Raw genomic sequence first — 12,046 nt, 5'->3', positions numbered from 1 at the left:
GGGGGGGTTAATGTTTGGGTAAGAGGTTGGGGAATGCATCATGTCAATGAGTGTGAATGCGTGTGGTTCACTGTTCGTCCTCCTCACACTGACATCATGGGACAAATATTCTACACACACACACACACACAGTCATGAGGTTTAAATAGAGTCAGGAAACAGTTTAAACTGCTGTAGGGTGAACAAGAGTCTATCGTCCTGACAGCGCCACCTACAGGCAGGGCTGGTCACCTACCTTGAGGCCCCAGACCCGCAGGGGCCACAGATTCAGGTTCAGGTTCAAGTTTACTGTCATTTCCACACATGCTCACAGTACGTACAGGGAACTGAACCCAGTCTGAAGAGTCACAGGCTGGAAACAGATCCAGAAGAACTTGTACTTCACTGCTACAGTAACAACAGATCTGACCTCCCTCTGCAGACTCCGTGTTCAGACACAACCACAGCGTTCCTGCACCTTTCACTGTGGATATATACACAGTCCACCACAGTCCACCTCCACGAGTCCAGACCAGGATGTCTCCTTGTGGTTTCATTCCTGAGTGTTGCTGTGTAGCTTCAGAGGAAACAAAGATGGAGGCTCCATCGTGCTCGCTCTGCCCTCCTCCAGAGGATCCTGTTGTCTGAGCTGAGTTTCTCTGAATAAAAGATTCTTCCAGTTGAAGACAAATAAAGCACAGAAACATTCAGTCAATGAGAGGCTGCTGCATCTGCGTACGTTACTACGGCAACCACTGCGCATCAACTGGTTTGTCGTATTTTAATTATTTATACATTTGTCAATAAATTTAAATCTATCAAGAATAATATGAGCAGTTGTAGCTACTGTTGTGGCTATGTCTAAACCATGCTCCTATGTCCTGTGAATACAACTGATTATTAGTTATTGATAAACAGCCTCCTCCTCAATGTAGTCTCCCTACTCAGACAGTTAAACACAGAGTGGTGAGGAGGCACTGGTCATGCTGCTACTCTAATAGAAACACATCTAACCCCCGTCAGTCATCTGTTGACCCCTCAGATAGGTCTCGTGGCTCCTCGGTCAGTCCAGACCTCCAGGCTGGGAACCAGAGGACAGGTCAGGTGGTCTGGACTCGTTCAGTCCACCTGACAGACTGATGTCCAGATGTCCACGTTTATTTTTCATTGTCTGTTTGACTGGAAACTCTGACTGGATTGATTTTTTATGATTTTCGTGTCGTCACACAACCTCAACAAACTACACATCAATCTTTTATAACTGAAGAGGAATTATTACTGTCACTTTAGATGACAGACGGATCAAAACAATCCTTTAGTCACAGATTAGTTATTGAGAATAATTCATAAAGCCTCAGTTGTTTATCTCTGCCTAGTTTCACGGGTTTTGTTTTCTCTCCTCATATTCACTTCATTTGAAACTGTCCAATCACAGGCTGTGTTGGGATGACATTTTAGCCAATAATATTAAAGTTCATCAGTAATCAAGTGCTCACTCTCATCCTTGTTCCTTTAATAAATTAATTTAGACTATTTCATAAACAGTTTTTCTTGATTTTATTATCTGGTATTTTTGGACCCTGATGTCTTCCTGAGAGTCTTCCAGTGGCCTTTGTGTCCATGTAAACAGAAGATAAAAACCACATCTGGCCCAGGAACAGTTGAGCCACGTGGACCCGGCAGCATCAGAACTCAGTTCAGAGGAATTCAAAAACGGGAGCTGTGTCACTTTAGACTTGTGCTATAAACGTAGGTTAATGAACAGTTTTTATTTTTGTTTATCTCAAACCAGAAATGAAAGTTTCCTCTCAGGGTCACACCTGTAGATGTAAATTGCAGATTAAATAATTCTCCCGTTTAGTTCAGACCACGGAGCCTCTAACAGACGGTCCAGCTCAAACAGGAAGTGCTGATCCGTCCTCGCTCAGCTGAGACACAGATGAGGGGATATCGGAGCCTCGGGCTGCAGAGCTGAATTCCTCTCTGCTGATAAGTGTTGGATGTAAAGCATGAAGCTACATGTTTCTGAGAATCTGGCCTCTCACATTCTTTCTTTATCATCTGGTGAAATGAGTTGGACAGACTCCAGATGTTTTCTCCTGCACCACCAGAACAGACTGAAAATAGAAACCCAGGCAGAGTTTAACCCTTTATGTCATCAGGAAACACCGTGGACGCCTCTTGCTGGCACCCGGGCCTCGAGGTTTGGGAAGGAAAACAGACAAACTGAAAAACTGAAAGAAACAATCACAGCTCATAAACGTGGCTCTGATCAGTTTGGATTTACACTGAGCTGCAGAAAACCTAAACCCAACATGCTCTTGGAAGCATCTTTGGAATACAATATTCTACATCTGAGGTGTTCTGCAGTAATATTTTAGTACTGTATAGATATCTGAAGGATCCTTTATCAAATCTCATCTCAGGTTCCTCCTAGACCAGAAAACAGAAGTACAAAACAAACACAAAGGGACCTGTGGTATCTTAAAAAAACAACAAAATGTGAGAAGTGAAAGGTCAGTGATGTATTTAAGTCTGAATAATGTTTCGTATTGTGAGGGCTGGGCTGCACGGTGGTGCAGTGGTTAGCGCTGTCGCCTCACAGCAAGAAGGTTCCGGGTTCAAGTCCCGGCTCGGCCGTGGGATCTTTCTGTGTGGAGTTTGCATGTTCTCCCCGTGCAAGTGTGGGTTCTCTCTGGGTACTCCGGCTTCCTCCCACAGTCCAAAGACATGCAAAATGGGGACTAGGCTAATTGGATACTCTAAATTGACCATAGGTGTGGCTGTGAGTGTGAATGGTTGTCTGTCTCTATGTGTTTGCCCTGCGATGGACTGGCGACTTGTCCAGGGCGTACCCCGCCTCTCGCCCGAAAAGATGCTGGGATAGGCTCCAGCCCCCCTGCGACCCTACTAGAGGATAAGCGGTAGAAAATGAATGAATGAATTGTGAGGACTCTGATTAAACCGTCTGATGGATCACTGCTGAAATCCTGATTTTAGAGCCATGACGTCTTCCCTGAAGATCATGAAGAAAGCTCTGGGCAGAAATATTCCATCCGTTCTGACTGGGCTGCTTGAAAGCCGTCGATGGTAGTGATGAAGTCTGTTGCATCATCCTGTAGCCATGTTTCTGTCAAACACACAACACTGCACTCACAGAGGGTCCTCCGGTTCCTCACTGCCTTGTCCATCTTAATGTCCAATGATCTCACGTTGCCCATGATGATACATACTGTTCACTTTTCTCTCTACTTGCATGTTTAGAGAGGGCGGAGCTTAAACAAACTGGTAACCCTTTAAACACGTATGACAGGAGAAGAAGCAGGAGCAGACTGCATCTCGACACAGAAAATAACAATGAGGAGGAAACAGAGGAGCTGTTTACCGTCAGTCTGTAAATGACCTTCTTACTGTTTTATTACAGTGAGCAGTTATTAGTCTGTTTTGTTTTCATTCTGTAAATGTCTCACCTGAGGGATCAAAGGTCAGCTGTGTGTGTGTGTGTGTGTGTGTGTGTGTGTGTGTGTGTGTGTGTGTGTGTGTGTGTGTGTGTCAGACACATACAACAGTTGTTGTTTAGTCTGACGCCTCAGGATCAGTTCAGTTTGTTTCATCTGGAAACAACAAGAACAAAACATCCAGAAACACTCTTTAATTTCAGCTTCACAAGACAAGAGAGAGAGAGAGTGTGTGTGTGTGTGTGTGTGTGTGTGTGTGTGTGTGGGGTACTTCCTGTGCTATGTTTGGACCACACCCAGTGTTTAGTCATACTTAATGTGTTCACTGTGTTGACGTCTCAGAGCTTTGGTTCCCATGCTGCTCAGAGAGTGAAGCTGTTCCTGTTCTTCTATCTTTGCGAGGACCAAGTTTGAGTTTAATAACTTTTTACGTCCTGAGAACACGTTGGAGTTTTTTTGTGGAAAGTAAGGATGTTTTAATAGGAGAGGACATATTTGGGAATGTTTACACAGTGACCTCAGTTTTGGTAAACAGAAATTTTGGAAGTTTGGAACACTTTTTTAAAAGTGAACAAATTTTGCAAATGATATTTTTGGTAAGTGAAAATGTTTTTAATTTAGAAAGTGACCAACATTTGCACGATTCTGGTAAATGTGAAGTTGAGCCATTTATGGAAAGTTTGGACATTTTCAGAAAGACAGGATGTTTTCAAATCTGTGGACCTGTTGGACTTTTTTTGGAAAGTGAGGATGTTTTAATGAACATATAAACAGTTCAGAACATGTTTAGAGAATGAGAACAGTTTAGGAAAAGAAGTTCATTTTAAGAAGTAGAGACACTTTTTGGAAAGTGAAAATACTTTTTGGAAAGTGAAAATACTTTTTGAAAGTATAATCTTTTGTTAAATGTTGGGTTATTGTTAAGAACTGATGACATTTTTGAACATTTCTGCATTGTACAGGACATTTTGTCGAGACCACACTTTGTCAAAAGGCTGTTTGACATATCGGATTTGGTTTTATAGCATCAAGGGTAGAATTTGATTTAGTCATTAAGATTTCAGGAATTCTTCAAGGAGGTCAACTTCTGATCATAAATTCTAGCCAACACTATGACTATAGATTGCTGGTTCATGTGCTTTTGAAGAACTTTGTATTTCCCCTATTTAATAGTTAATAGTTAATAGTTTCTCCTGGAAACTTTCTAAGAAATTAAGAAACAACAGGAAGCATGAATTAAAGTGTTAAAGACAAAATAATTCATGAATCAATCAATAATTAAATCACAGCTCGTTTCACTGTTGTTTTGTTTTCTGTTCTTTCTCTAAATCGTTGATGGTCGTTGATTAATCGTTGTAATGAGTTTCTGTTTCTGATTACAAGAGATGAAGTTACACAATCAGGTTTCTCAAGACGATAAATCACTTCCTTAATCCTGAGAAACAAACTGCACAGTTAAATATACTGATAAATGTGGGCATCAGGGGAATCATAAAGGCAACAGAAAAGACTAGAAAAGACTATACAAATGGAACAAAAAATCTACAAAGTCAAGATGAATTAAATAAGAAAAATATCAACTTGAAATAAAATGTGAAAATTAGATTAAAAAATGTTTGGTAAAAAGATGTAAAAATGTGTTTGTAATATTGCTTCTCTGTCTCCTCAGATCAGACCTGAAGCTCAGTTTGGATATTACAACAAAACTTTGGATTTGTGGTTTTTCATCTGGCTGCAGAAAAAACCATCAGTGGACTTCAACAGATTTTGGACTCTATTTTTATTTCTGAGGATCCAGTAAATTACATTTTTGATCCTTTTGTGTCTGAACTTGTGGATATTCTGATTTTATTTAATATTTTTTTGGATCTGAACTCTCTGGAGTCCAGTGTTCAGTCTAAGGTGGGGTAATTTCAGGGTTTCGGTCCTCTGAGTGACAGTATTGGTGCAGTTTTTCGTCTGAATGCCCCAGGATTACCCTCAGGCTGCAGTTCCTCACCCGGCCTGCAGGGCAGCAGCAGAGAGCAGCGGCTGGCAGCTGGACAGGCGAAGTGTTGGCATGAGTGACTTCTGGCACAAGATGGGCTGCTGCGTGGTGGCTAAACCTCCGCCGGTGAGACATACACACACACGCACACACGCACACACCCACACACGCACACGCACACACGCACACACACACCCACACACACACACACACACACACACATTTATGGACACACAAACTCGATTAGACATACTTTACGGACGTATGAATAAACCCCCTCCAATAGGGACACCACTTTCTGAGTGGTTTACAAGGAAGATAACACCATCAACAGATGACAAATGACAACCACATGATGAAAATCACTTCATATTTCAGAAACAACCATTTTTAGGAGACTAGTATTATTTAACCAGCTACTGGGGTCATAAGAAGACACCTACTTTACGGTACTTGAGAAAACCACTTCATGTTTTTCTTCTCTCTCTCTCTCGCTCTCTCTCTCTCTCTCTCTCTCTCTCTCATTAGTTCTGCAAGTAACACTTATCACACACACATTCATGTTTCCACCACTCAAAGGACATCACTAAAATTGAATGATTTACCTTATGGGTACTTGCATATTGCCTCCAAAATGGTTGTATACAGATTTATGTCCCTGCAACATGAGTAAAACAAGTACACACACACATTTTAACGTTACTCAAGAGTAAACAGGTGGCAGAACTTCCTGTTTCACTGTGAACTCTGATCTCCTGCAGCCCGACACCCTCTTCCTTTCCTGGCAGCAGAGTCTGTTCCTTTTTTTTTTACACTTCATTTCACAAATAACACGTCCTTCAAATTAAAATGTGTCCATGATGCTCCATGCAGCAGGATAACATCATTTATCTGTGTCTTAGAAACTGTGCCAGAGACAATAAATAAATTCAGTTCAAAGTACTTCATTTGTTCATCTGAAAGAGCAATTTGAGACAAGCAAGTTTTCAAACACAAACATACATAAACAGTTTATTCACAAGTAAAAACTGAAAACTTAAATAAACAAAATATATAAGATTACATCAGAGAATGATTGAAAAACAGTGCTGCTTATCTTTGTCATGTGCGATAGTGAACAGGATATATTCAGGTTTCAGATAATTTATCAGACTTTTATAGACTGAAGTATTAATCAATGAAATAATCTTCAGACTAATCAATGATGAAAATAATAAAATAATAATAATAATAATAATAATGAACATCAAATCTGTCCTTATCTGACATTGTAGTCTGTTAGAAACCAGTTATTACAAGTATAGGTTACTGATTATACAGGATAAATAAGTGTTACTAACAATGGCAGTTGGTGCTCACCGTGGTGAAAAACACAATGCATTTCCTCTGGTTGTTTCACAAGAAAAGCCTCCATGTCTTTAGCTTGTGCAATGCTTTTAATGTCAAACAAAAGCAGTGGGAAAAGGTCCCTTTAAATACCTGTCACTTAACTAGTGCTGGAACAATTAGTTGATTAAAGGAGCTTTATGTAAGTTTTTGCTATTGCTACATAGCTAACTTAAGCATTATCCGTTTTTTACTTACCAGTCTAGAAGAAACGTTGTGAGCTCACATCAACCTTCCTTTAATTGCCAAGAGCTGTCTCCAGAAGTTAGCATGCTAACCAGCTAGCTCCAGACTGTCTCATCACTTTCTGATACCGAGTCACTGTAGCGCCCAGTCTGTGCTGAAGAAGTAGCTGCACACAGGACGTATTATTATGTAAACACAACAATGGCTGAAGCTCTCTGAAAGACTGGTCAGTAAACAGCTGGTAATTCTAACATTAGCTATGTAGCAATAGCAAAACTGTTACTTTATTTGATTTGTCATTCAACATAAAAATAATCAACTTAATTACTGAATAAAAAATAAATAAAAGCAAAAATGCTGAAATATTGTGGTTTCAAAAATGATTGAAGATTGATGAAGATTGTATAATATTCTCCATCCCATATGTCAGTCTAAGCTCTGGGGAACTAGTTTTCTTGATGGTTAATCAATTATTGGAGAAAATAATCAACAGATTAATCAGTCTGTGTAGACATGGTGAGTGTTCAGACTGATGAGGGGAAGTTCTGCTGCTGTGTTTCTCCCCACAGACTCCCTCCCTCCTTCCTCTGTCTGTATTTTTAGAGTTTTCTGTTTGTTCTATTGTGGAGCTGCAACAATACACTTTAATAAACACACACACACACACACACACACACACACACACACACACACACACTGATGCCAGCAGTGACTTCACTCTCAGGGAAGTTAAACCGAGCTTCCTTTGTGAAGCTCGACTGTGAAACTCAGCAGGTTCAGACAGAGGAAAATAATAAAAAAAGACTTTCCATACATATAAGTGTACATGCCACGTTGGTGATGTAACCCCCCCCCCCCCTTTCTCTGTCGCCCATGTTGGAGGTCTGTCTTCAGCTGTGAGAACACCTGACTATGTCCACTTTTATTTAGAAAGACAATGGAGCAGTCCAGTTAAAAGTTATATCTGCAAATGATATTTCAGTTTGAAAAACCTGAGCAGAGCTGCAGCTCATTAAACTAAAAGCCCTCATCTGTAAACTGAACTTTAAATGCTGGTGTACACACACTCACACACTCTTTGATCTGTGTTGTCATTACCCAGCCTCTTATATTTTGAAATGCCAGCTTGTTGCTCTGCTTTAATGCTGATGACTCACTGATTACATGTGATGATGATGATGATGATGATGATGATGATCGTGATGATGATGATAATGATGATGATGATGATGATGATGATGATGGTGATGATGATGGTGATGATGATGATGGTGGTGGTGGTGGTGATGCAGATCTGCTGTTTATCAGTTCAACACAGTCGTTGCCAGGAGAAATTTTATTCTCTCATGTTTGTTCAGTAAACGAGCAGCAGCAGCAGACTGACTGTTACATCATGAAACTGCTCTCAGATCAGTTTGAGTCTCAGTCATGTTACATCATGAAACTGCTCTCAGATCAGTTTGAGTCTCAGTCGTGTTACATCATGAAACTGCTCTCAGATCAGTTTGAGTCTCAGTCATGTTACATCATGAACCACAGACAAACAGGATGTTCACTTCTGTCCTGGAAATCCTGGAATATCAGGGAGTTTTCAGACTGAGAGAAGTCAGTGGGTTTGATAGTTTGATAAACACTCTGGAGGAGTTATAAGTGTCAGACTGAACAGTGTAAGACTCGGACGTCAGTTCACATGAGAAAAAACTCCACAACAACAGAAACCAGGAAATAGAGGAGGACTCCTCCAGCAGCACAAAACAGACAACTGGACCACAGAGAAACAAACAGAACTTCAATGACTCTGACAAAGAAAAGACATTTATTCACAGAAAGAAATTAAAGGTCAACCAATGTCACAAGAAATATCAGTATAACACAGAGAGAAGGCAGAGCAGTCATCATCAGGTCAGCTACACAGAGTGACGCAGAGCAGACACACCTGGTGCCCAGGTGAGGGGTCTTACATCCATGTTTGTTTGGATTCATATATGAAGTGAAAAAGTGTTTAATCATAATTATTGTCTCCGATGTAAAATCAATGTTAAGAGACACAACTGACAGAAAAGTAATCAATGATCAATAAATCCAATGAATCATTTAAGTCATTTTAGCGTCTCCTTGTCACGACAGCTGAGGCATGAGGTATTATGTTCTCAGGTCGTCTGTCTCAGGAACACCTGGGGGGAGTTATGAGACATTTCTCACTGTTTACAGATATTTTCAAAATCAAAGAATGAATCAATTAATTGACTAAATAATCAGGAGATTAAGTGATAATGAAAATAATTTTTGGATTGCTGTCAATCTGATCCAGTGCCTCTAACGTGATGACCTTTGACCTCTGACCCACTCTCTGACTGTTGCCACTTCCTGTCGTTGCTGTGACAACAGGTCTGCAGTTGTGATTCAGCAACAGCTGTTCGACCGCAGGATGCCAACATGTTAAACTGTGAGTGGACCAGTCTGACGTCTGATGACGTGGAGGCGCCAGATGTTACTTAATTAAAAACATCTGGAGGAACTGGCCTATGTGGTTGTACTGGTGTGTGCTGGTTCTGACATCTGATCCAGATCTCACTGACATCTCATCGTGCACCTGAAGCCTCCGCAGTTTTCTGTCCATGTGGGCTCTGGTGTCGCTCAGTGATTAAAAAGTGATTAAAAAGAGATGACCTCTTGTTCTGTAGCTCGTTAATGTCGCTGGTGCATTATGGGTGATTTTACTGAGTTTACTAATTTATGTATAAATGAGGATCTTTGGATTTTCAGGTGACTTTTGCGTCAGTGTAATGATCAGCTGTTCCCATCGACTTTCTCCATGAAGTCCTGTTACTGACCATTAATTAGGTTAAGTTACTATGACTTTATGTGATTAGTAAAAAAATGAAATAGATAATCAATTAATGATTAAAGACATAGGGAGTCCTTCATTAGTGAAGCTTTACTTTAGCATCTGTTGAACTAACCTGTGATAAATATCTATACTTACATAAAATCACTCACCTATGACAGAGGATTTTGTGACAGACACAAAACAGAAAGATTATTGTGTAACAGCTCTGGTTTCACAAGATGCTGACGGACATTAATGATGAAAATGAGACTCTGACAACAACAAGACACACGTCCTGACGTGGATCGATGCTGTTACAGCTGTGAGTTAGAGAGAGGAACTGAACCGGGTCCAGAGTCAGAGGTGACAGATTAACGAGAAGATTACAGTGTGTGAAGTCAACGTGTCAGTCTCAGTAAATCAGATCTCTCTGCTCTTCTTCTCATCAAACACTGAATTTCTTGTTCTGTGCTCGACCCTCTTCAGTCCTGCTGCTGTTACATAAGAGATCTGAATAATCCAGAGGAACATAATCCTCTTAAACCAGATGAAGTGGTTGTGATTGTGGCTGAGATGTGTTCTGGATCAGCTTGTTAATCAAGATTAACTCTGGGAGCAGAGTAGGTTTTAATGAGCCGGTCACTGGGTGTTTGACAGAGTGTCCCTGAACACAGCCAAAAGTGTCCCTGAATGCAGCACAGCCATCTGTATTATGACACACAAGATGATGCATAACTTCACCAGTTCCTCTCTGCGCCTGAGTCACGAGTTCATGTTTTTTGGACGTGTCAGACCCTGAACGCCTCATCTGCACAGTGCTTCACTGTCTGAGGCTTTTATTCTGAAAGATCTAAATTTAAAGTACTTGTACTGTTACAGCTGCAAGTAAATGTCAATGCTAAAGGAACTATTGGTACTACTGCCGCTACTGCTAATAGTAGTACTGGTACTACTAATGCTAATGATACTTCTGCGACTACTGCTGCCTTTACCAAAACTACTACTACTGACTTGCTGCAACTCCTAACACTACTACTCCTGCTACTGCTATTTCTACTACAGCTGTCACTGCTATGATGTTTGTTTTACTACTACTGGTACGTCTTCAACTACAGTATACAATGTATGAAAATATACACAAAACCAAATATTGCTAAACAGACAAGAAGTTGTAAAATGTTTCACAATAAAAGTAAAAATAAAAATAAAAATATGAAAGGAAAAAAAAAAGGATTAACATAAAACAAAAGAGCAAGAATTTAATTTAAGAAAAGTGAGTGTGAATATAGTGGATGGTGTATGGAGAATTTTTAAAATATTGTTGAACTGACAAATTAATGTAACAATTTACAATGATAACGATTATTACATGATTATTATATAACAATAACTGGAAAAAACAAGAGTTATAAGAAAACATTTGACATGTTTGATGCAGAATGAAAACAATAATTATTCAAACTTATTTCTATTGTGCTGTCAACTTGATCACATTATCCCATGGATAAATTTACCCAGAATTAAAATGTCAATGGAAAATAGAAAAATTAAAAGAGATATTGGCAAAAAACAAAACAAAAACAAAACTATTGTTATATTTTCATAATGTTATCATGTTATAACTTTCCTCTTCACTTTCACAATTCAATTGAAACTTTTCTGTTTTATGTTATATTTATTTTCCTTTTTTTTTTCATTTTCAATTCGCCATTTACCAACATCAGTCTGTCAGTTCAATACTCAATTTCATTTTTTCCTTCCAAATTTAATTTGTGACCAGATCGTCATGACAACTAAAATTTTTATTTTCCATTTACTCTTTTAATTCTGAGTCTCGGTGAAATGATTCTTCATAATAACAACATGAAACTCGATATGTGCTAAATGATAGTGTCATCAGAGTATGGTGATTTTAACAGTTACTTAAATGTAAATTATGATGTAAACTGGATGTCAGGGGGTTAACTTTCCTCACTGAGCTGCAGGTTTCTGTTTGTTCTCGTCTCTCTTTGTTTCTTTAATGTTGCGTCACATGTTTGTCTCTGACTGACTCTGATTCACGAACATGTTAGAAGCTGAGTGGATGATGTGAGTGTCAGAGTATGTGGACATGTAGAGACACATCAGATGATCTGAGGCTCATCACGGCCAGGGACACAAGTACACACAGAGCTTTAAACTCCAGACCCCAGATCCCAAATCCCAGACCTGTTTCTCTCT

General features: G+C 39.7%; 1 protein-coding gene across 1 annotated transcript in view; it reads left to right on the top strand.

Moving 5' to 3' along the window:
* Positions 1–12,046, top strand: part of cdc42se1 (CDC42 small effector 1) — a 27,054-nt gene that overhangs the window by 7,200 nt on the left and 7,808 nt on the right. Inside the window, exon 2 of the mRNA XM_023401975.2 lies at positions 5,107–5,550. Within this exon, the coding sequence (XP_023257743.1) occupies positions 5,401–5,550 (150 nt within the window). The 5' untranslated portion in view covers positions 5,107–5,400. The remainder of the gene's footprint in view (positions 1–5,106; positions 5,551–12,046) is intronic.

The sequence above is a fragment of the Seriola lalandi genome, unplaced genomic scaffold (assembly GCF_002814215.2).
Source record: "Seriola lalandi dorsalis isolate HSWRI2012SDOR001 ecotype SW California unplaced genomic scaffold, Sedor1 jcf7180002053844, whole genome shotgun sequence".
In the NCBI taxonomy this organism is placed as follows: domain Eukaryota; kingdom Metazoa; phylum Chordata; class Actinopteri; order Carangiformes; family Carangidae; genus Seriola; species Seriola lalandi.
This window is presented reverse-complemented; position numbering and strand designations above follow the sequence as displayed.